The following is a 26495-nucleotide window of genomic DNA, read 5'->3' on the forward strand; positions in this document are numbered from 1 at the left end:
TGTAATTCCCGTAATAAAGTGTAAATGGGGAGTGGGAAATGTCACTATTAGACAAGGTGTGGAGATGCCTGTGTTGTGAGATGTGCCCGCCCCAATATTAGGCAAAGCATTGATTGTGCCAGTTCTCAGTGAGCTAAGAAGGTGTAATTCCCCTGAGAGTGGTGTATGCCTTGGATCTGAGTCAAAATCAGATGGTGCAAGTTCTAAGTGGGCACATGATGTGGAGATGCCAATGTTTAATTGGGGTCAGCACAATAAGAAATCTCACAACACCAGGTTTAAGTCCAACTGATTTATTTAGAATCACGAACTTTCGGAGCTCTGCTCCTTCATCACGTGAGTGGAGCGGTAGCTTACACAAACATGGCATATATAGACAAAGACACAACTACAAGATAATGGTTGGAACGCGAGTCTTCTCAGATAGCTGAAAAAGACTACATAAAAGACTATAAATTAATACATTCAAGGGGGGACTGGATATAGCACTTGGGGTGAATGGGATCAAAGGTTATGGGGAGAAAGCAGGATTAGGCTATTGAATTGGACGATCAGCCATGATTACACAACATAGAACATTACAGCGCAGTACAGGCCCTTCGGCCCTCTATGTTGCACCGACCAGTGAAACCAATCTAATGACCCTCTAACCTAAACTATTCCAATGTTATCCACATGCCTATCCACTGACCATTTGAACGCCCTTAAAGTTGGCGAGTCCACAACTGCTGCAGGCAGGGCATTCCACGACCTTACAACCCTATAATGAATATAGTGAATGGCGGAGCAGGCTCGAATGGCCGAATGGCCTTTCCCTGCTTCAATGTTTCTATATGTTCCAGCCAGGAGGCAAATATTCCGTCCGCCAGTCCAAAGGTGTGCAGGTTAGGTTGCTAAATTGCCCTTAGTGTTCCGAGATGCGTAGGTTAGAGGGATTAGTGGGTAAATATTGTAGGGATATGGGGGTGGGGAATGGGCGGGACTCTGCAGACTCGACGGGCCGAATGGTCTCTTTCTGTCCTGTTAGGTTTCTATGACTCTTAACGACCTTATCTACTTTATGTGAGACTTCTTACTGTGCCCAGCCCAGTACAACACTCCACCTCAAGTTGTCAGTGGGTAAGGCGGGGGGGGGGGGGGGGGGTGGTGGGGAGGATATATTTTTATAGTCAGTAAATTGTGAGATTTCTTTCCTCTTTGTACTTCCGGATGACAGTGTCCAAACCCAGGGCTGAAATAAGTTTGCATTGGGCACAAGTCAGGATTGGCTGTTGTTTTATTGGTGAAAGAGATCCCAACCCCGCCCACAGGTGACGTGCCAGGTATTGGCCAGGTGAGTGTGGGTTAGGTGTGTTAACAGCATTACCTGGAGAGAGAGGGGGGAGACCATGGCACTCCAGGCTGCCCTGGGGCGCTGTGCCTGTGCTTTCTGGCTGGCAGTGGCTTTTGACGCGGTGGGACTCACCGTGCTGCTGCTGGGGGTGTTTGCCAATGTCTTCTTCTACGACTTCCTCATCTACGCCGGTTCCATCGTCATCTTCATGAGCCTGGTGTGGTGGATCTTCTGGTACACGGGCAACATCGAGGTGCCCCCGGAGCAGCTGGAGGACGATGTGGGTCTGAAGAAGCTCTCGAAGAAAGAGGGCTTGCTGAGGAGTTGGTCCAGCAGAATATCACAAACTTTCCGAGCCAAGTCCTGGAGGTCGGCGGCCAGCCTGCGGAGCGCTGCCAAGCACACAGACAACAAGAAGATCAAGGAAAGCTCATTCAGCTTTCCCATACCCAGTGATAGACATCTGCAAACACTCTCTCAGTCTGTCACCGCCCAGGTCCACTCCGGACAGCCGTAGGCCAGGGAAAACACACCGATTTAGCCGGGTAACTACACTCTCTTCTAACCCCTCCCTGAATTAAACTTGGGTGACTTTTCACTATGGCGCACAGAGTGTTTACTTAGCAAGGAGTGTTTACCTAGAAGCTAATTATTAACCATTTCTGCCGCTGGGAAATCGCATTGGGAGCTGTTTACCGTGTTATGCAACAGACTTTCACACAGACTGGGATCCGCAATTCCAAATGTAATTGATAAAATCAGGCAAAGGTTACCCTTTAAGAATGTAAAGATCAGAATGAGTTGCTACGTTGTGGAAGTTTCACTTAGGGTCCAGATACAGATCAGGTCCATCCCAACCTGGCCCCCGCCTTGTACATGTCACAGTAAGAAGTCTCACAACACCAGGTACATTGTACATGTCGCTACAGTTTGTCCATGACCTCATAAAGACCAGTCAGTGTTTCATTAACTTTCCACTCTTATCCCTACATCCTTGTACATTAACAACCGCTGGCCAGCCACATGCAGTGTTTTAGCCACATTAGTAGAAAATATCCAACATTTTGGTTTGATTTATTATTGTCGCATGTATTGGGATACAGCAAAAAGTATTGTTTCTTGCGCACAATACAGACAAAGCATACCATTCATTAAGAGGCTGCAGTATGTAGTGTTACAGTCATAGTGAGGGTGTAGAGAAAGATCAACTTAATGTAAGGTAGGTCCATTCAAAAGTCTGATGGCAGCAGGGAAGAAGCTGTTCTTGAGTTGGTTGGTATGCAACCTCAGACTTTTTCCCGGTGGAAGAGAGAATGTCTGGGGTGCGTGGGATCCTGATTTCTGATGTGAGATTTCTGATAGACAAGGGAATTAAGGGTTATGGGGAGAAAGCGGGAAAGTGGAACTGATCCACTTCAGATCAGCCATGATCTTATTGAATGGTGGGGCAGGCTCGAAGGGCTAATGGCCTACTCCTGCTCCTATTTCCTATGTTCTTATGATCCTTGATTATGCTGGCTGCTTTGCCGAGGCAGCGGGAAGTGTAGACAGAGTCAATGGATAGGAACAAAAATAAAAATGCTGGAAAATGTCAGCAGGTCTAAACATCTGCGAAGAGAGAATAGAGGCAACGCTTCGATTCTAGATCACCCTTTGTCAGAGTCTGGCTCTACTCTCCACAGTTGCAGTCAGACCTGCTGAGATTTTTCAGCAGTTTTCAGGTTTTGTTTCAGATTCCAGCATCTGCAGCATTTTGCATTCATCAATGGGTGGGAGGCTGGTTTGAATGGTGGACTGGGCTTCGTTCACCACCCTTCATACTTTCTTGTGGTCTTAGTCAGAGCAGGAGCCAAATCAAGCTATGATACACCCAGAAAGAATGCTTTCCTTACATGTGTTCAAACTACAAATAAAGTACACAAGTGCATAGTTACTCAGTTAATATCTTCTACTATTCAATAACTCAGTAAAGCACTCGCAGGGATTAAAGATATTTGCACCCTCTAACCATTTCACTAGCTAATACATAATAAGGTTAAAAAAGTTTACATACAAGTGCCATGTGCCTCTGAGATCACATGTCCATGGTCACCAATTCTCCTGGATTTCCTGGGAGTTGCTGTGCACGGCCTTCAGGCGATCTTCACACTTTAGTGACAGAATCTTTGGATATAAAATTCTTGGTCCTCAGGACCATTTCTGGGTCTCATTGGTGACATGGATGGACTCTAAAAGGAAGTGGGCAAGTAGCTAGTCACTGTCCAGTTTAGGATGGTGGGCAGGAGGTTGGGTTGGGGACATCAGCAGCATGGATAGTGTACACCCCCTCCCCAAACCCTTTAATAGCAGAGTCCCTCAAAAATGACCACTAATGCTCCACACATCAGTTCCCTTGGCTCTCTCACTCCTCTTGGAAAAGTAAACTATTCATATGTTTTGAGCCTTTTCAGTCTGCCTGGGATTTCCAGCTGATTTATGCTGAAGTTAGTTCTACTTGGAACATTCCAATGAGGAGGAATTATTTTCTCCTGGTATTCATGAGGAATGGAGTCATTTATTGTAGCAGCTATTTCAGGCTCATTCTCCGATTCTATTTTGTTTCATCCCTTCATTTAGATTCTTGCTGTTGTATTGGTGAAAAACTAATGACTGCAATATTTCACATCTCCAGTCACAGCTTTCCAATCTCTGCATTCATCCTCTGCTCACCATATTTTTGTATGTTCCATATTCACCCCAGTGAACTCTTTCACCTCTCTTCCTACAGGATTTATTTATGTTATCCTTGCTTTTATTTCACAGAATCCCTACAGTAGAGAAACAGGCCATTTGGCCCATTGAGTCTGTACTGACCCCAATCCCACCCAGGCTGTATTCCTGTAACCCCACAGGTTTACAATTCTCCTGACACTAAGAAGCAATTTAGCATGGCTAATCAACCTAACCTGCACACCTTTGGACTGTGGGAGGATTCCGGAGCACCCGGAGGAGACTACACAGATAGTGACCCAAGCCAGGAATCAAACCTGGGTCCCTGAGGCAGTACTGTGAGGCAGTAATCCTAACCATTGTGGCACTGTGGTGCCCTTGTGTGAAAGTTCTAATTTGGTTCTGATTCATTTGTATATTTATTTAGCCTGGAGCTTTGTGCTTTGCTGTTTTGTTGTCAAATCTCCCCATGACCTTGCCTTTCTCCATCTCTATATCTCCTCCAAGTGCACAACACTTGAGATATCTGTGCTCTTCTAATTCCCACCTCTCCCAATTATAATACCATTAGCTGTCTAGGCCCCAAGTTCTGGAATACCCTCCACATACATCTCTGTCTCTCCATCTCTCTATGTCTCAATCTCTCTTCCCTCCATTAGAACACTTCTTAAGTGTTCTTAAGTGATGAGGGGGTTAGCTTATGAGGAGAGATTGAATAGACTGGGCCAGTACTTGTTGGAGTTTAGAAGGCTGAGGGGGGATCTTATAGAGACTTACAAGATAATGAAGGGGCTAGATAGGGTAGAGGTACAGAGATTCTTCCCGCTTAGAAAGGATAGCAGGACTAGAGGGCACAGCCTCAAAATAAGGCAGGGGGCAGTTTAGAACAGAGTTGAGGAGGAACTTCTTCAGTCAAAGGGTGGTGAATCTCTGGAATTCTCTGCCCGTTGAAGTGGTGGAGGCTACCTCATTGAATATATTTAAGTCACAGGTAGATAGATTTCTGATAGACAGGGGAATTAAGGGTTATGGGGAGAAAGTGGGAAAGTGGAACTGAGCCACTTCAGATCAGCCATGATCTTATTGAATGGCGGGGCAGGCTCGAAGGGCTAGATGGCCTACTCCTGCTCCTATTTCTTATGTTCTTAACCAAGTTTTTGCTTATCTGACCAAGTGTCTCATATTGTGGCTCAATTTCATACTTTGTTTTCCAACACTCCATGAGGTGCCTTGGGCTGTTCCATTTCATTAGATGTGCTATCCAAATATACATTGTTGTTGTTGAACTAAGTGCCTGTTAGTTTTGGCAATGATGACCCCACCCCCCTCATTGATTTTGCTTCCTTTGAGCTAATGAGCATTGTGTGGGGCCATTGTGATGCCCGGGAAATTTAATTTTGCGCTGCTGCAATAAGGTCTCATTATACATTTGATCATTTGAGTTGATTTCCTGCTGCTGCCAGGTTTTACCAGTGGGACCCCACCTTCAGTGAAAGAGCACAGAGGGGGAACGAGTTGGGGAGCTGGCTGACAATTGTCTTTCTGAATTTCTGCAGCCCCCACCTCTTAAACTGCTTCCTCACTCGGAGAAGTCCTGCCTGGGTTTCCTCCTTCCACAGTACATCCCCGCCCACCACCCCGATCCCTCCACAATCGCTGCTACCTCTCAGGGAAGCCTCTGGTTTGATGGCATCATCCCCAAGTCCTGCAGAGCCACAACCAGTTTCAGGGTGATTATGAATAGGAGCAGCCGGTGGGGGAGAGGAAGTTGGGAGTTGAAGTGAGATAGGGGGAGTCAGATGGAGCAGAGGGAGGAGTCTCAGATAAAAAGAGCCTCGAGGGTCAGGGAAATTGGGAATTGGGGCTGGGATTCGAAAATGATAGCACGCAGGAGAGATAAAAACAGAGGGTAGCAAATTGACTGGGTTTTGGGGGAATGAGAGACGGGGTGGGTATCGGGGAGAGGGAAATGTGAACTGAGGGATTTGGGTTTAGGTTGGGGGGAGTAGAGAAGGAAAATGGGGCTTTGTGAGTGGAGGGATATGAATGAGAGTGAGACTGGACTAGGTGCAGGTTGTAGCACACCCTGCAAAGATGGCAGTGAAGGAAATAACTGAGAAATAAGCAACCAGCAAAGAGCAGAGTGAAAGAATTGGCTGCGAACAAAAAGTTTTAAAGTTTATTTATTAATCACAAGGAGGCTTACATTAACACTGCAATGAAGTTACTGTGAAAATCCCCTAGGCGTCACATCCTGGCATCTGTTCGGGTACACTGAGGGAGAATTTAGCATGGCCAATGCACCTAACCAGCACATCTTTCAGACTGTGGGAGGAAACTGGAACACCCAGAGGAAACCCACGCAGTCATGGGGAGAACATGCAAACTCAATACAGTGTCCCAAACCAGGAAGCGAACCCGGGTCCTTGGTGCAGTGAGGCAGCAGTGCTAACCACTGTGCCATTGTGTAGCCCAAATAGTAAAAGATCATCTCCAGTGGGGAACAAAAGCGAGGAAGGAGGCAGAGTCTGAGGATTCTTACCAGACAAATCAAAGGGGGTCAGGAGATGGAACTGACAGCCTCCACCTATGCTGCATTTTCCATTATTTTCTGAAATCTCTGCTTTATTGAAGCCAGGTTTGGGCAGTGCTGTCTGGCTGCATTCAGGATGACAGGACCTGTGCGAAGGGCCTTAAACAATAAACCCACTGACTGCCCCATATGTGATTGGTCAGTATGAATCGGTTTGCCTGTGTCAGCCAGTTTCAATATGTGAAATCCAAGTACAGACTGGATCTCACAGTGGGTCAAGGATAAGTGAGAGAGATGAATCCAGTTATAAGTAGTCTTGTCAGGGATTCTGACTGCACTTTATGCAGTCGAGGGGATTCTGGTGGTAGTTACTGAGTGAATATCAGTGAGTTATAGGATTACTATTGGTTACTGTAGGAAATTATGATCTAACCTATCATTATCCCTTACATATAAACTATGAGTGAGTTATTGTATTATTGATGGTTATAAGGGGAATCTCAGTGTTACCAATATTAACATTAATGATCAATGATCACTATTAAGTCACTGATAGAGTCAATGTACCTCTTACCTCTGATGTCCCCTTAATGAATGTCCCTCCATTTCTTCCCCACTCTCAATATCCCTCCTTCGCCTGCTTGGAGGTGACCTTCTGATTCTTGCAATCTTTTGCACATCAGTTGTTAGCACAAAACCATGGCACAGTGGTTAGCAGTGCTGTCTCACAGCATCAGGGACCTGGGTTCAGTTCTGGCTTTGGGTGATTGTGTGGAGTTTGCGTGTTCTTCCCATATCTGCATCGATTTCCATGGGCGCTCCAGTTATCTCCCACAGCGTATGGGTTAGGTGGATTGGCCATGCTAAACTGACCTTTAGTGTCCCAGGATGTGTAGGTGAGGGGGATTTGTGGACTAAATGCATGGATAGGGGTAAGAAATTCTGTTGCAGAGTTGGTGCAGACTCGATGGGCTGAATGGTCTCCTTCTGCACTGCTAAAGATACTTAACTGCAAGGGATCCAGCTTTTTCTAGGTAGAAGCATCTGGGGATGTCTTATTACACGAAAGGTGTTGTATTGTAAATTAAGGTAACTGCAATGCAGATGTCATGTGATCGTGTGTCACATGGCAAAATGTCACATGATCAAGCCTTCAGGATGTGGAAGGAAACTTAGGATGCATAGGATGTGGAAGGAAAATGCAGAGGATGGGCACAACTGAAATGTGGAGCTTGTTCAAGGTACTGAGTGTCCTTGATAAGTATGTACATGTCAGGCAGGGAGGAAGTGGTTGAGTGAGGGAACCGTGGTTTACTAAAGAAATTGAATCGCTTGTGAAGAGGAAGAAGCAGACTTATGTCAAGATGAGACGTGAAGGCTCAGTTAGAGCGCTTGAGAGTTACAAGTTAGCCAGGAAGGACCTAAAGAGAGAGCTAAGAAGAGCCAGGAGGGGGCATGAGAAGTCTTTGGTAGGAAGGAGCAAGGAAACCCTAAAGCTTTCTATAGGTATGTCAGGAATAAAAGAATGACTAGGGTAAGATTAGGGCCAGTCAAGGACAGTAGTGGGAAGTTGTGCGTGGAATACGAAGAGATAGGAGAGGCACTAAATGAATATTTTTCGTCCGTATTCACACAGGAAAAAGACAATATTGTCGAGGAGAATACTGAGATACAGGCTATTAGACTAGACAGGATTGAGGTTTGTAAGGAGGAGGTGTTAGCAATTCTGGAAAGTATGAAAATAGATAAGTCCCCTGGGTCGGATGGGATTTATCCTAGGATTCTCTGGGAGGCTAGGGAGGAGATTGCAGAGTCTTTGGCTTTGATCTTTAGGTCATCATTGTCTACAGGTATAGTGCCAGAAGACTGGAGGATAATAAATGTTGTCCCCTTGTTCAAAAAGGGGAGTAGAGATAACCCTGGTAATTATAGACCAGTGAACCTTACTTCTGTTGTGGGCAAAATTTTTAAAGGATTATAAGAGATAGGATTTATAATCATCTAGAAAGGAATAATTTGATTAGGGATAGTCAACATGGTTTTGTGAAGGATAGATCGTGCTTCACAAACCTTATTGAGTTCTTTGAGAAGGTGACCGATGAGGTGGATGAGGGTAAAGCAGTTGATGTGGTGTATATGGATTTCAGTAAAGCGTTTGATAAGGTTCCCCACGGTAAGCTATTGCAGAAGATACGGAGACATGGGTTTGAGAGTGATTTAGCCATTTGGATCAGAAATTGGCTAGCTGTAAGAAGACAGAGGGTGGTGGTTAATGGGAAATGTTCATCCTGGAGTTCAGTTACTACTGGTGTACCGCAAGGATCTGTTTTGGGGCCACTGCTGTTTATCATTTTTATAAATGACCTAGATGAGGTCGTAGAAGGATGGGTTAGTAAATTTGCGGATGACACTAAAGTCGGTGGAGTTGTGGACAGTGCGGAAGGATGTTGCAGGTTACAGAGGGACATAGATAAGCTGCAGAGCTGGGCTGAGGTGGCAAATGGAGTTTAATGCGAAGTGTGAAGTGATTCACTTTGGAAGGAGTAACAGGAATACAGAGTTTTGGACTAATGGTAAGATACTTGGTAGTGTGGACAAGCAGAGAGATCTTGGTGTCCATGTGCATAGATCCCTGAAAATTGGCACCCGGATTGATAGGGTTGTTAAGAAGGCATAAGTTTGTGTTAGCTTTTATTGGTAGAGGGGTTGTGCTTTGGAGCCATGGGGTCATGTTGCAGCTGTATAAGACTCTGGTGCGACCACATTTGGAGTATTGCGAACAGTTCTGGTCGCTGCATTATGGGAAGGATGTGGAAGCATTGGAAAGGGTGCAGAGGAGATTTACCAGGATGTTGCCTGGTATGGTGGGAAGGTCTCATGAGGAAAGGCTGAGGGACTTGGGGCTGTTTTCTTTAGAGAGAAGAAAGTTAAGAGGTTACTTAATAGAGGCATATAAGATGATCAGAAGATTACATAGGGTGGACAGTGAGAGCCTTTTTCCTTGGATGGAGATGGCTAGCATGAGGGGGCATAGCTTTAAATTGAGGGGTGATAAATATAGGACAGATGTCAAAGGTAGTTTCTCTACTCAGAGAGTAGTAAGGGTGTGGAATGCCCTGCCTGCAACAGTAGTGGATTCGCCAACATTAAGAGCACTTAAATGGTCATTGGATAAACATATGGATGATATTGGAATAGTGTAGGTTAGATGGGCTTTAGATTGGTTTCACAGGTCAGCACAACATCGAGGGCCGAAGGGCCTGTACTGCACTGTGGGGTTCTATGTTCTACGTTCAGAAATCTGTCAACCATAGACAATAACACAACTACCCAAGGATGCTACCTATTACTCATTTTCATCTTTCATAAACCATAAATTTAGTTAGCCACAAAATGGAATTCTAATTAAGAAAGTGGATATTGGACAATGCTGGTCCAGACTTTTACCTGTGGAATACTGTGCATAATTAGCAATTATTTATACTATTTTAACAGATGTATTTTATTCTGAAGGAGCATGTTTATATTTTACATGTCCTCATCCACGCTTAATTAGATATAAATTATGCAGTGTATCTGAACATAATATATACATTCTATCCACGTTGACAGAATTCTGCAATAAAGTCAATCTGGAAATATATAGCATTTTAACTGAAAGAGAAGGAATTTTTAATGCAATGATGTTATTGTGGGCAGCACAGTGTTAGCACTGCTGCCTCACAGGGAACCGGGTTCAATTCCGGCCTCGGATCACTGTCTGTGTGGAGTTTGCACATTCTCCTCATGTCTGCGTGGGTTTCCTCCAGATGCTCGGGTTTCCTCCCACAGTCCAAAGATGTGTGGGCGAGGTGGATTGGCCATGCTAAATTGATCCTGGTGTCAGGGGTTTAACAGGGGAGGTTACGGGAATAGGGCTAGGTGGCATTGTGTTCGGTGCAGACTCAATGGGCCGAATGACTTCCTTCAATGATGATCCCTATCATTGTATAGGGATATACTATCATTGTATATCCCTATACAATGATAGTATAGGGATTCTATCATTGCTGTTAACGTGGATGATCACAGAGATAAGAACATAAGAACATAAGAACATAAGAAATAGGAGCAGGAGTAGGCCATCTGGCCCTTCGAGCCTGCCCCGCCATTCAATAAGATCATGGCTGATCTGTCATGGCTCAGTTCCACCTTCCCGCCCTCTCCCCATAACCCTTAATCCCCTCTCTTATCAAAAACCCATCAACCCGCTTCTTAAAAATATTTAGCGAGGCAGCCTCCACCACTTCAACGGGCAGAGAATTCCAGAGATTCACCACCCTTTGAGTGAAGAAGTTCCTCCTCAACTCCGTTCTGAACCGCCCCCCCTTTATCTTGAGGCTGTGACCCCTAGTCCTACTGTCTTTTTTGAGCGGGAAGAGTCTTTCCACCTCTATCCTATCCATCCCATTCATCATCTTATACGTCTCAATGAGATCTCCCCTCATTCTTCTAAACTCTAACGAGTACAAGCCTAGTTTATTCAGCCTCTCCTCATAGCTCAACCCCCTCAACTCCGGTATCAGCCTAGTAAACCTCCTCTGCACTCCCTCCAAGGCCAAAATATCCTTGCGCAGGTGCGGCGCCCAAAACTGCACACAGTACTCCAGTTGCGGCCTCACCAATGCCCTATACAGCTGCAGCAAGACCTCCCTACTTTTATATTCAATCCCCCTCGCTATGAAGGCCAGCATCCCATTCGCCTTCCTGACCACCTGCTGCACCTGCAGGCTGGGTTTTTGCGACTCATGCACAAGGACCCCGAGGTCCCTCTGCACCGTCGCCTGCTGCAGTTTTTCGCCCCGTAAGTAATAGTCCTTCCTACCATTCTTCCTACCAAAGTGGACCACCTCACACTTGCCAACATTAAATTCCATTTGCCATTTCCTGGCCCATTCGCCCAGCCTATCTAGATCCTTCTGCAGACTCTCCACACCCTCCGCACAATTTGCCTTTCCCCCAATCTTGGTGTCATCAGCAAATTTCGACACCCTACACTCGGTTCCCTCCTCCAGATCATCTATATAAATGGTAAATAGCTGAGGCCCCAGCACCGACCCCTGGGGCACCCCACTAGTCACCAACCGCCAATCCGAATAGCACCCATTGACCCCCACTCTCTGCCTCCTATTTGACAACCAATCCTCTATCCACGCTAACACCCTACCCCCAACTCCATGTCCTCTGACCTTCTGCAGTAACCTCTTGTGAGGTACCTTATCAAACGCCTTCTGAAAATCCAGAAAGACCACATCCACCGGCTCTCCTCTATCCACCGCCCTAGACACATCCTCATAGAACTCCAGTAAATTTGTCAGACACGACTTCCCTTTAATGAAACCGTGTTGCGTCTGCCCTATCAAGCAATTCCCTTCAAGATGCCTCGCAATTTCCTCCTTAATGACGGATTCTAACATTTTACCTACCACAGACGTTAAACTAACCGGCCTGTAATTCCCCGCCTTTTGCCTGGCACCCTTCTTAAACAACGGCGTAACATTAGCCGTTTTCCAATCCTCCGGCACTTCCCCGGAATCCAGCGACGTCTGGAAAATAACCACCAAGGCATCCACTATCACCTCCGCCATTTCTTTCAGAACCCTCGGATGCATTCCATCCGGTCCTGGGGACTTGTCCACAATCAGCCCCTCCAGTCTGTCGCGCACCACCTCTCTAGTAACAGTAATGTCATTAAGACCCTCCAGTCCTACCACCTTTCCATCGCTAACACCCGGCAAATTATTCACGTCCTCCTCCGTGAAGACAGAAACAAAAAAGTTATTCAAGACCTTAGCCATATCCCCATCCCCTACCACTAGGTCCCCTTTCTCATCCGCTAAGGGACCAACGTTCACCCTAGCCAGCCTCTTCCTTTTTATATATTTATAAAAACTCTTGCTATCCTTTTTTATATTAAGCGCTAGCCCAGCTTCATAGCTTCTTCTACCCTCCTTTATCAACTTTTTTGTCAATCTTTGTTGACATTTAAACCTTTCCCAATCCTCTTCTCGCCCACTGCTCTTAGCTACTCTAAATTCCTCCGCTTTTAATTTAACACTTTCCTTCACCTCCTTCGTTATCCACGGCTTATTACCTCTCTTCCTACTGTCCTTTTTAACCATCGGAATAAATTTCTGCTGAGCACCAAGAAAGATCTCCTTAAAGATCCTCCACTGCTCCTCAGCAGACCTACCTTCCAACGCGCTCCCCCAGTCCACATTCGCCAATTCTTCTCTCATCCTACCATACTCCCCTCTATTCAAACAAAGGACACGTGTCCGGGAACCCACTTTCTCCTCCTCCATCTGCAACAGAAACTCCACCATACAATGATCACTCTCTCCAAGAGGATCCTTCACCTCAAGGTCCCTAATTCTACCCGCCTCATTACATAGCACCAGATCCAAGATAGCTCGCTCCCTCGTCGGCTCCAACACACACTGTTCCAGGAAACTATCCCGGCAGCATTCCAAGAACTCCTCCTCGAGCCCACCTCGTCCAACATGGGTCGACCAATCAATATGCAGATTGAAATCCCCCATAACTACTGCCGTCCCATTCCTGCACGCCGCACTTATTTGCGCGTTAACAGCCCGCCCCACCTCCAGATCATTATTCGGGGGCCTATAGACGACACCCACCAGCGTCTTCCTCCCTTTGCTGTTCCTAATCTCCACCCACAACGATTCCACTTTCTGCTCTTTGGCTCCGATATCATCCCTTGCTACCACCTTGATGCTGTCCTTAATCAGCAGAGCTACGCCACCCCCTCTTTCCTCCTGCCTATCCTTCCTAAACACTTGATAGCCCTGTACATTCATCTCCCAGTCCCTGTCACCTTGCAGCCACGTCTCTGTAATGGCCACCAGATCGTATCCATTTGTGTCGATCTGCGCCACCAGCTCATCCACTTTATTCCGAATGCTTCGTGCATTCAGATAAAGCGCTTTCATCCCAGCCTTCTTCTGGACCCTATTTGCCGTAAACATACATGTTGTGTTCTTTCTTCTTGAACACAAACAGAATTCTCACACTAACATTGCAAGTGGAATCATAGAAGTTCCACACTGTGTGATACAACTAACATCTCCTAAACAGACTGACCTTCACTGAGTAACTCACCAGATGAAGGAGCGGCGCTCCGGACGCTCGTGATTCCAAATAAACCTGTTGGATTTTAACCTGGTGCTGTGAGATTTCTTACTGTGCCTACTCCAGTCCAACGCTGACATCTCCATAACATGTTAACTCAATAAGCAATGGCAATGAAAGCCTGGATTGGATGGAGGGAGGATGAGTGAGTCAAGGTGAAGGCCCATCACCACCATCTTCTCATGGCAACTGTAGAAGGACAGGAAATGCAACCTTCCCAATGTTTTCCGCATCTGGATAATGAAGCATTTCAAAAGAATGGCATGCCATTCACTGCCAGAACTCATTTCCAAAGTTGTCTGAAACTCCATCTGCAAATTCACATCACTCGAGGGATAACTACATCAGCAGAAAAGAAATCTTTGTGTAAATCAAAATTTAATAGGATGGAGAAAGGTTAAAAGAGAATGTCACAATGGGGTGGACACTGTGGTATAAGGGTATCTGGCATTGTAAGGATTAATGTGGGACTGGGTCCAGTACTGCCCACAGGATGATGTAAAGAGACAAGAGAGAGTTGTGGACAGAATAGAGACCAACGTAGATGCAAGCATGGAATTAGCTCCTAGCTTGGACTATACCCTACGTGTATTTACAAGGCTATGTGTTAATAATGAGCAATGTTTAACTATACAAGTCCCAGAAATTCTTCATCACAGGCACACATTTAGAAAGTTCCTGTTGAACCTTGAAAAACATGGTCATCAACAGCATTTTCCAAGACTGAAGGATGGAAGATTAAGAAATAACAAACCAAGATGAAAGAAAGTGAAGCTCTCGGTGTAAGCGAGTGATGGTACAGCCCGACCTGTGTCTCTCACTTGAAGACAAAGGAGTACTATATGAGCAACTTTCATAGAAATCATAGAAACCCTACAGTACAGAAAGAGGCCATTCAGCCCATCGACCACAATCCCACCCAGGCCCTACTCCCATATCCATATATATTTTACCCACTGATCCTCTAACCTATGCATCTACAGTCAATTTAACATGGCCAATCAACCTAACCTGCACATCTTTGGACTGTGGGAGGAAACCGGAGCACACCCACGCAGACACGAGGAGAATGCGCAAACTCCACACAGACAGTGACCCAAGCCGGGAATCGAACCTAGGTCCCTGGAGCTGTGAAGCAGCAGTGCTAACCACTGTGCTACCGTGCCGCCCAACTTCCTGTGCTACCCACCAGCACTATCCTATAGAGTAACACTGTAAAATGCAGAGGGTGCATCAAAGATTCAGGCCAGCACTAACTGTTAGAATCCATGTGTATGTGGAAGCTCTGTGCTGTATGATAGTAATAGCATGTTTTTGAACTTGTCTACAATAGGCCAGCTCAGTCAGCATCTGCTCTTCTGCTTACCCTATGGAAATTGTTCTCACCAGCATCCTGCTTGGTGGTTAACCCCAAAACACTCCTTCTATTTTGTTTGGCGGAAATTAGCACAGAACTGATTACCATATGGAAATGTCATGGAAATTGACATTCCCAGATGATTAGCCGGAGACAGTGTTCCCTGGGCCTGCGAACGTTCCCCTTCCCACCCACCCCCACCAGGAGTGGTTCCCACCAGCAGGGTTTACAACTGTTGCCACTAATGGAGAGCAGGTGTCCTCATCCCCTGGTGGGGACAGAGGCCATTGAGGCCCCTCAGGGGTTCAGGGGCAAAGAGGGATGCCCCTTGGGTAGTGGCAGCCTGGCAGCCCACTGGGCACTGGGCAGTGCCAAGGACGCAGGGCCAGAGGGGGTGCTGCATACCCAGGAGGCCCATTGGAAGGGCGATTGGTGGGAGGATCCGCTGCCACTCTGCAAGTGGGGTTGGTGGAAAAGGGAGGGAGGAAGGTGATTGGGGCCAGTCATCGGAGGGGGTTGGGGCTGGCCAGGGATGGGATCGGGGTGGCCGGAGAGGTGAGGGATGGAATTGGGGCTGGCCCAGTGAGGGTCTGCTAGCCAGCGATCGGGAGGCTGGCGATTGGGGTGAGGGGGAGAGTTGGGAGTCCGCACTGACAGATTGGCGCGTGTGCAGTGGCCCACTCAGCACATTGCTGCCGGCCTCTCGAGTGGGAAGCTTTTCAAAGTGAGTCACGCTTTGGCACTCTGTATTGCTCATTGTCGGAGATTCGTTCAGGTAAGCACACCCAAAAAAAAGTGGGAAATAATCCCATTTTAACGCCAGTTGGGCACTTAGTTCTGTTTTGGGAGAATCCTGGCTGTGGTCTCCTGTATGAAGTTCCAAGTTCCTCCTTGCTTTAACAAGACCTCTTCTTTCTGCCTCACCAGAGTTAACCTTCCGGTGTCTTCTTAAACAAAGTTCCCTCACTCAATCTTCTGAGCGTAATCAAATGGACTGTGAGTAGCAAGGCACCCTCCAGTGACTCCTTGGGCTTTAACTCTCCACCAGCCCAATTCATTTGAACTAGAGTTCCTTTCTTAACCCCTTAATTTCTGCTTAGCATAGGAGCATGTGTTGTGGGTCTTCCCAAATCTCTCTGTCTGACTCACTGTGAGAGTGCAGGCACAAAAACCAGCTGATTCCCCCTTTGTCTGTGAGTGTTAAAACATGCATCTTACCTTCAATAGGTTTTAACTTGAGGCCCCTGTCTCCATTGCAACCAGGTCACATGGGCAGATCTTTGGGCAGGTTTTGTAGGAGGTCTCTCCATTTTACATTGAATTAAAGAAGACAGTTTAAAACTTAACTGTCTTATAAAATCCAGCGTTGGTAACACTGTAAGAATCATGGACATCTGGAATTCTTTCCTTAAAAATTGGTTTGGATGTGGGATCAGTTGAAATTTGCAAGATAAAGAACAATAGATTTTTGTTAGGTATGAGTGTCAGGAGATTGTCAGTAATGGGTAAACGTGGTTGTTTGTGGTACTCAACTGCATGATCTAATTAAATTGTGGAACGCTCCTGAGGGACTGAATGAGTTACTCTTGTACTTGCTGTGTTTGAGCAATGGAGTGCCCACAGTAACACAACACTGAACTCTTCTTGTCCTTACAAACATTCACACATGCACGTACTGGCCACTGAACTGCGGCAGGAGTGAGCATCCCATTTGGTTTCTCGAATGTTTAGTCGAGGGGTGATAAATTGCCATTGACAATTCACTGAGATCAGCGCAGATCAAACATAGAATGGCCATGTCTGTTCAAACGTTCTGCTGCAGCTAGCAAAATCATCGCCAGAGCTCCAGATTTAATCCAAGATCTTTACAAGAACAGTTTGTGGATTGGGATGGGATTCTGTTGACTATATTCTGATTCTTTTTCACAATGGCCTGTATGATGGCATATTAGTCACTAGCAAGTTAGATTCTATATTAATATAGTTAAGAGATTTATGTTTCTTTGATATAAGAATCTGTAAATATACCATAGAATTAAGAGTTTACAGCACAGAAATAGGCTCTTCAGCTCATCGTGTCTGCATTGGCCTTCAAGCGCCAATCTATTCTACATTGGACAATACGGTATAGTAACTGAACCTAATTTATATTTTTACAGATCCATTATGAGCCTGAAATGGACCAAGTCTGAATGTTGATTACCAGGAATCCTTTTATTTAATATTACTTTAACATTTTAACAAGAAGGAATTGACATCTTTGACAATTGTCAGAGTGCTATCTGCTATGTTTCTTCTCTGAAGAATTTGGCTTGCTGATGAATGAATGTATACATGTTCTTAGTCATGAATTATTCCATCGGCATTTTAATTGCTTTTTTCACAATTATATTGCACTTAATTATATTTATTGGTTCGCTCTGGCGAATTAGATAAAATGTATTTTGCACAGGAACATGTAATAAAACATTTTTGTAACTATAGTCTTGCAATTCATCACAATTTCTGCTCTGTTATCTAATGACGGCACGGTGGTTAGCACTGCTGCCTTAGAGCGCCAGGAACCTGGGTTTGATTCCCAGCTTGGGTCACTGTCTATGTGGAGTAATATGTTTTGGAATGTACAGAAATATTACAGTTTAAACTCATCAGTTTTTCAGGGACAGAGAGTGCGTTTGGTACACCATTAAAAACCCAGTTATACCTCATGTGTAACATTTTCAAGAGTTTTTAGATTGAAACTAATAGCATCAAAGGGCAAGTTTTCACTAGTTCAATGATTTCTACTTGATTGCCATCTCGAGAAACTCCAACAGTGCATCCTAAGGGGAAATGTAGAATCTCTGATGGGATCTTCTGGTTTTCCTCACTATATTGCACATGGGTGGACTCCAGATGTTGTTGCCAGTTTCAGAGGAGCAGTGATGGTGAACACTAGCAGTTTTACTGCCATTGCTACTGCAACCATTAAGCTGATAATTAACAAGTGTTAAACAGTTACCATCATTTTTGCTTCTATTTGATTGGCTTTACGGTAAGAGAAAGATATTTTCCCATATGTAATCAAAGTCTTTTTGTTTCTGTTGATTAAACTGCCCTTTGAGAATTATTTTATACACTACTGTTAACTAGTGTTGCTTTGTACTCTACATCATAAAAATACAAGTTAAATATTAATATGAATGCTGGAATGGATCTTCATATAAAACAAATGATGCAACTGAAATTGTCTCCACTAACTTTGCAATAGATAACAAAAGCTTTACAAATGGATGGTTTGGCATTCAGTTTTGATCCAAGCTATTAGCCATGTAAATCAATCATACAACAGCAAAATACTGCAGATACTGGAAATAGAACATAGAACACTACTGCACAAACAGACCCTTCGGCCCACAGGTTGCGCCGATCATATCCATACCTACCAGGTCATAGAACAATCTGTAACTCCCAATCCCATTAAATCCCATGTACTCATCCAGAAGTCTTTTAAAAGACCCCAGCGAGTTTGTCTCTACCACCACCGACGACAGCCGATTCCACTCACTCACCACCCTCTGAGTGAAAAACTTACCCCTAACATCTCCTCCGTACTTGCTCCCCAGCACCTTAAACCTGTGTCCTCTCGTAGCGACCGTTTCAGCCCTGGGAAATAGTCTCCGAGAATCCACCCTATCTGTTCCTCTCAACATTTTATAAACCTCTATCAGGTCGCCTCTCAACCTTCATCTCTCCAGGGAGAAGAGAACTAGCTCCCTCAACCTATCTTCATAAGGCATGCCTCCCAATCCAGGCAACATCCTTGTAAATCTCCTCTGCACCCTCTCAATAGCTTCCACATCCTTCCTGTAGTGAGATGACCAGAACTGCGCACAGCACTCCAAGTGGGGTCTGACAAGGGTCCTATAAAGTTGCAGCATTACCTCCCGACTCCTGAACTCAATCCCTCGATTAATGAAGGCTAGCACATCATACGCCTTCTTGACCAAATCTGAAATAAAAACAGAAAATGTTGAATAAATCTCAGCAAGTCCGGCAACATCTGTGGAGAAAGAAACAGAGTTAATGACCCTTCTACAGAACTGAGGAGAGATAGAAATGTGATATTGTATAGTTGGAGAAGTGGGGCAGGGATAGGTCAGAGCAAAGGGGAGGTTTATAAAGAAGTCATAGACATACGACAAAAGAAGGAGTGTTAATGGTTCTGTTAAGAACAGTAAGAAGTCTCACAACACCTAGTTGAAGTCCAACAGGTTTATTTGAAATCACAAGCTTCTGACGCGCTGCTCCTTCACCAGGTGAGTGGGACTCATCCCAGTCCAATGTTGGCATCTCCACATCATGATTAAGGACTGGAGAATGCAAATTGTGGCAAAAGGTAAGATAGCAGACTGTGTTAATAGGTGAATAAAGGTCATTGCTCAGTGGGACAAGGGACCGATGGCCCTGTGAGGGAGAGGTAGCGTTGCAATGGAGTCTTGACTCCGAAGACCACATTACCAGCTTCATTATGTTAATCATTAACCCCATCCAGTCATAACTTTTAAAAAAATAATTCAATCAGTGTCTTATTTGGAAGTAAAGATGTAGTGAAAACGATTCCTTGCTGAATCATTGATCAAAGGCAGGCATGAATTCTGATAAAAATGATACAGTGTACACTATATATATTGAATAATGGAATTTTCAGCTTACGTTTTATGGAAGAGCTAACAGGGAAACAGGGATACTGATATAAAAGAGGACAATCTCAGCGGGTCTGGCAGCATCTGTAAGGAAAGAAAAGAGCTGACGTTTTGAGTCCAGGTGACCTTTTGTCAAAGCTAAAAGGCATAGAAAGTGGGAGATGTTTATACTGCCGGGGGAGGGAATGAAAGATGAGTCATAGCCGCAGAAACCAGGGGAAAGGCAAAGAGGTGCTACTGGCAGTCCATTGAGAGAACAGAAGGAGTGAATGGCCAAATGGCAGAGAAGCTGAAAGCAGAGGGTAAGCTGAGATGTGGGGGGAGAGGGGAGATGGGTGGGAGAGAGGACCACAACAGCACTCCCTTAGCAGGTTTGATGACAAAGTCGGGGTTGGATCTGAGGGAACGAAGAGCAGAAAGTCCGGAAGGAGAGAGGTTGGAATGGGTGAGGGGACAGAAAAATTAAGATGGCCATTGTCCTGTCGACAGTTCCCAATGAACAGATCGAGGACAGGTAACTGTCCCGGTGGGGGTGTCCAATTGGAGCAGAATGTTGGAGGCAAGTGAAAGGGGGAGGACTCTTGCCCAAAGAAATGGGCATGGAGATGAAGGCAATGAAAGAAGAGTTCAACATCACATCAATGCTAGACATATTCCAGTTTACCCCAGTCCAACGCTGGCATCTCCACATCATATATTCCAGATTAACGGTAATAGGGTGCAGTGTTGTTTAAGATGTGATTCTTTTGATCAAAAACTAAACTGAGGCTGTTTTCTTGTCCTGATGCACATTAAAGATCCTGAAGAAGAGGAGATTTTGTGATCTGATCAGCATTGCTCCGTCAACAAACACCGCCAAAAAACAGGAGAATATCTTCTTTGTCTCATTGATGTGGGTGGGATTTGTAAAACAGCTGCTATACTTGCCTACAAATCAACAGTTGCTGCACTTCACTTTTTGTGAAGAACTTTGGTATATTCCTGGGAATATGGTCAGGAGTTACATCACTAAAGGCCTTTCTGCTTTGTGTTACACAGTCTTGAAACAGTATAACGGCCATTACAGAATGAAGAGCTTGCAGGATATAATGTGGCTGAGTACAATCTGTAATGTTTACCAGATAGTGAATGCAGTTAGTGTGAATTACACAGCCACTGTTGCTAAGGTTTATCTCCAGCATCTTGTAATTAAACTGTTCAGATTACACTCTGTCAGGTGTTTAAAACCATTTCCTTTATTCCTACCTCCTGCTTGACTTCATCCATAGGGACAATTAAGAGTCTCAGAGCAATTTCCCAGTGGCCAAAGTGCACACCCTTTCAGTATCTTGTATCGTACAAAATTCTCTGTGATATTCCTTCCTGCTTTTTATCTAATAGACGCATTGTACTGCTTGCCCCTAGTTATTCACGATTACCTGGAAAACTACAATGCAGACAATTCGAGCAATGTTTTGCTGCTTCTTGCAAACAAGTTGGGTTATTCATTAGTTTTAAATATATCACTATCTGCATCAAAAAGCCTCTGGCATTGATTCTCTACACAGCTCAATGAGTTCACACAAGGATATACTTCCTGCACTGAATTTGCAGGCAGGGAAGCTTGGCAAGGAATGCTTTCACCAAGTTCCTATCCAATTAGCAAAGTATATGGTTTTCCAGCAGTTTGGAGGCTGTCGAGAACTGATCTGTTACTGTTCAAAGCAAAGTAAAATAACAGTTCATGTGCCACAACAGAAATGCAGCACAAATGTAGACCTTGAGGTGAAGACTACCGGACTGTAAGCTGTGGGTTTTTACTTTGGTGCTTAACAAAAGGCGTTGGTGACGGGAAACTGGAATGAATTGCTATATTGACGACAAGGAGAAATTTATTTCCTCCAACTCTCCCGCCGGCCAACCTTCATAAGCCAAGAATCTCCTCTGCTAAGGAAAATCTTTCTTTCACCAACTTTTACAGATGCCCCATAGAAAGCATTCTTTCTGGTTGTATCACAGCTTGGTCTGGGCTCCTGCTCTGCCCAAAACCACAAGGAACTACAAAAGGTTGTGAATGTAGCCCAATCCATCACACAAACTAGTCTCCCATCCATTGACTCTGTCTACACATCCCATTGCCTTGGCAAAGCAGCCAATATAATTAAGGACCCTACGCATCCCAGACATTCTCTCTTCCACCTTCTTCCATCGGGAAAAAGATACGAAAGCTTGAGGTCACGTACCAACCGACTCAAGAACAGTGTCTTCCCTGCTGCCGTCAGACTTTTGAATGCACCTACCTTGCATTAAGTTGATCTTTCGCTACACCCTAGCTATGACTGTAACACTACATTCTGCACTCTGCCCTTTCCTTCTCTATGAACAGTATGCTTTGTCTGTATAGCATGGAAAAAACAATACTTTTCACTGTGTGTTAATATGTGTGATAATAATAAATCAAATCTAATCAAGTCAAAAGTGAATATGCTGCCTTTTGGGAAATGGAAGCCCTGAGACACCAGTGGGGAAGACGGAACCTGATGCACTGAGTGCATGTGTTAATTCTTCCATGCTAATAACATTGAAGGTAACGAAAAGCAAAAAGTGATATTTGTAACTGCATGTGGGGTCCTGACTTCGACTCAAAGACCTTTAATAAGCTGGTAGACCTGGTGAAAAACCGCTATGACTTGAATCCCCAGTAGTTCTCCAGAGATGTTGTTTCAACTTGGCTGGGAGAACTCCTTGGGAACCTGTCTCTGAATTTTTGGCTAGGTTGCGAGAATTAGCTGAATACTGTGAATTTGGAACACCTCTTAATGAAATATTGCAGGACAGATTGGTGTGTGGCACAAATGATTTAACCATCTAAAAGAACCTGTTAGCAGAACCCAACTTGGATCTTAAAGAAGCATTGACACAGCTTTGTCACTTATGAAAATGAGGCTCGGGAACTACAAGGGGCATCAGGCAGCAATGTCTTCCAATTAGGGGAGAGACCTTTGGAAATCTGTCATCAATGGAGAGTGTTTGTGTCAATCAGGTATTAAAGGGCCCCTTTCAATATAGGAACCCACATGTCAAGGGCAGGTCATGCCTTATGAGCCTACTTGAGTTCTTTGAAAATGTGACTGAACACATTGACGAAGGAAGACCGGTGGATGTGGTTTACATGGACTTCAGCAAGGCATTTGATAAGGTCCCCCATGCAAGACTCCTTGAGAAGGTGAGAGGGCATGGGATCCAAGGGGCTTTGGCTTTGTGGATCCAGAACTGGCTTGCCTGCAGAAGGCAGAGAGTGGTTGTGGATGGGTCTTTTTCTGCATGGAGGTTGGTCACCAGTGGAGTGCCCCAGGGATTTGTTCTAGGACCCTTGCTGTTTGTCATTTTTATAAATGACCTGGATGAGGAAGTGGAGGGACGGGTTAGTAAGTTTGCCGATGATACGAAGGCTAGTGGTGTTGTGGATAGTCTGGAAGTTGCAGCATGACATAGATAGGTTGCAAGACTGGGTGGAGAAGTGGCAGATGGATTTCAACCCGGATAAATGTGTAGTGGTCCATTTTGGCAGGACCAATGGGATGAAGGAGTACAATATCAAGGGCAGGAGTCTTAGCAGTGTTGAGGAGCAGAAGAATCTTGGGGTCCGGGTCCATAAGACTCTTAAATCGGCCTCACAGGTGGAGGATGTGGTCAAGAAGGCGTACGGTGTGCTAGCCTTCATTAATCGAGGGATTGAGTTTAGGAGTCAGGAGGTCATGCTGCAACTTTATAAGACCCTTGTCAGACCCCTCTTGGAGTACTGTGCGCAGTTCTGGTCACCTCACTACATGAAGGATGTGGAAGCTATTGAGAGGGTGCAGAGGAGATTTACAAGGATGTTGCCTGGATTGGGAGGCATGCTTTATGAAGCTAGGTTGAGGGAGCTATGCCTCTTCTTCCTGCAGAGACGAAGGTTTAGAGGCGACCTGATAAAATGTTGAAAGGAATAGATAGGGTGGATTCTCGGAGGCTATTTCCGAGGGCTGAAATGGTCGCTACGAGAGGACACAGGTTTAATGTGCTGGGGAGCAAGTACAGAGGAGATGTTAGGGGTAAGTTTTTCACTCAGAGCGTGGTGAGTGAGTGGACTCGGCTGCCATCGGTGGTGGTAGAGGTGAACTTTTAAAAGACTTCTGGATAAGTATATGGGATCTAATGGGATTGGGAGTTACAGATAGTTCTATGGCCTGGTAGGTATGGATATGATCGGCGCAACTTGTGGGCCGAAGGGCCTGTTTGTGCTGTACTGTTCTATGTTCAATGTCGCCGTCAGACAGTCAAGGAATGGCAGTGACGACCCAAGAGTGTTAGAAGGCATATCCCAGAAAGGTGTAGTTGCCAATGGACGGATTACTGCAAGCGCTGTCAAAGGATACAGCCAAGGTAAAGTTTCAGGAACAGAAAAAATCCTGTGCTTCCCTGGAAGAAAGCTGAGTTTAATAGCTCAGCGTATCAAGTGTGTATCCCCTCTTCCAGAGACAGGAAGACTACAACTGAATCGTATTGTAACAAGGAAAGTTGCCCTGATAATGGTAAAATTATTAGTGAATCCCTTAAAAATGAAGGTGGACTCGGGAGCCATAGTCTCTGTTATCAGAGAACAAGCCTATAAGCATCTCCAATTGGATATCCACAGTAACTAGTCTCGCAACACCAGGTTAAAGTCCAACAGGTTTATTTGGTAGCATGAGCTTTCAGAGCGCTGTCCCTTCATCAGGTGAGTGAAGAGTTGGGTTCACAAACAGGGCATATAAAGACACAAACTCAATTACAAGATAATGGTTGGAATGTGAGTCTTTACAGATAATCAAGTCTTTACAGGTACAATGTGAATGGAGAGAGGGTTAAGCACAGGTTAAAGAGATGTGTATTGTCTCCAGACAGGACAGTTAGTGAGATTTTGCAAGCCCAGGCAAGTCGTGGGGGTTACAGATAGTGTGACATGACAGCAAAGTTTTGGAAAGGTTTGTAAGAGATAGGATTATTAATCATCTAGGAAGGAATAATTTGATTAGGAATAGTCAGCACGGTTTTGTGAAGGGTAGGTCATGCCTCACCAACCTTATTGAGTTCTTTGAGAAGGTGACCGAAGATGTAGATGAGGGTAAAGCAGTTCATGTGGTGTATATGGATTTCAGTAAAGCGTTTGATAAGATTCCCCACGGTAAGCTATTGCAGAAGATCCGGAGACATGGAATTAAGGGTGATTTAATGGTTTGGATCAGAAATTGGCCAGCTGTAAGAAGACAAAGGGTGTTGGTTGATGGGAAATGCTCATCCTGGAGTTCAGTTAATAGTGGAATACCACAAAGATCTGATTTGGGGCCACTGCTGGATTAGGGCGTAGGATGGGTTAGTAAATTTGCGGATGACACTAAAGTCAGTGGAGTTGTGGATAGTGCGGAAGGATGTTACAGTTTGCAGAGGAACATAGATAAACTGCAGAGCTGGGCTGAGAGGTGGCGAATGGAGTTTAATGAGGAAAAGTGTGAAATGATTCACTTTGGAAGGAGTAACAGGAATACAGAGTACTGGGCTAATGGTAAGTTACTTGGTAGCGTGGATGAGCAGAGAGATCTTGGCATCCATGCGCATAGATCCCTGAAAATTGGCACCCAGATTGATAGGGTTATTAAGAAGGCGTACGGTGTGTTAGTTTTTATTGGTAGAGGGATTGAGTTTAGGAGCCACGAGGTCATGTTGCAGACGAGCTCTGGTGCGGCCGCACTTGAAGTATTGCATACAGTTCTGGTTGCCGCATTATGGGAACGATGTGGAATTATTGGAAAGGGTGCAGAGGAGATTTACCAGGATATTGCCTGGTATGGCAGGAACGTCTTATGAAGAAAGGCTGTGGGACTTGAGACTGTTTTCGTTAGAGAGAAGAAGGTTAAGAGGTGGCTTAATAGGGGCATATGAGGTGGCCATAGGATTAGATAGGGTGGACAGTGAGACCCTTTTTCCTCGGATGGAGATGGCTAGACGAGGGGGCATAGCTTTAAATTGAGGGGTGATAGATATAGGACAGATGTCAGAGGTAGGTTCTTTACTCAGAGACTAGTAAGAGCGTGGAATGCCCTGCCTGCAACAGTAGTGGACTCGCCAACATTAAGGGCATTTAAATGGTCATTGGATAAACATATGGATGATATTGGAATAGTGTAGGTGAGATGGGCTTTAGATTGGTTTCACAGGTCGGCACAACATCGAGGGCCAAAGGGCCTGTACTGCGCTGTAATGTTCTATGTTCTATTACGAAAATACCAGAGATGGTTCTAGGAAGCTCCATAGGCAGAGGCTTGTTCTAGAGTTATATGTCAGTTACTGTCTCTAACCTACTGGCCCATTTCGACCCTAAGAAAGAACTTGCATTAACTTGCAACGTTGTTGGTGCTGGCAATTTGCTGGAAAGACTGGATGGAAAAGCTGTTATGTATTCCTCCAGGGCCCTTTCAGATGCAGAGCGAAGGTCTTCTCAAATTGAGAACAAAGGCTTGGTGAAGTTCCATCGTTACATCTACGGTCGACAGTTCTTTATAGTTACCAGGAATACAGAGTACTGGGCTAATGGTAAGTTACTTGGTAGTGTGGATGAGCAGAGAGATCTCGGTGTCCATGCGCATAGATCCCTGAAAATTGGCACCCAGGTTGATAGGGTTATTAAGA

General features: G+C 45.0%; 1 protein-coding gene across 1 annotated transcript; it reads left to right on the plus strand.

Annotated features, from left to right (window-relative positions):
- The first annotated feature begins 1325 nt into the window (after window positions 1-1325).
- LOC145354713 (transmembrane protein 238) lies at window positions 1326-18312 on the plus strand. Its single transcript, XM_080206166.1, has 2 exons — window positions 1326-1878; window positions 17283-18312. The coding sequence occupies exon 1, from the start codon at window positions 1389-1391 to the stop codon at window positions 1848-1850; it is 462 nt and encodes a 153-aa protein (XP_080062292.1). The 5' UTR covers window positions 1326-1388; the 3' UTR covers window positions 1851-1878; window positions 17283-18312.
- The last annotated feature ends 8183 nt before the right edge of the window (window positions 18313-26495 follow it).

This window comes from Carcharhinus amblyrhynchos, chromosome 18, assembly GCF_965287045.1.
Source record: "Carcharhinus amblyrhynchos chromosome 18, sCarAmb.v2.hapA, whole genome shotgun sequence".
NCBI lineage: Eukaryota > Metazoa > Chordata > Chondrichthyes > Carcharhiniformes > Carcharhinidae > Carcharhinus > Carcharhinus amblyrhynchos.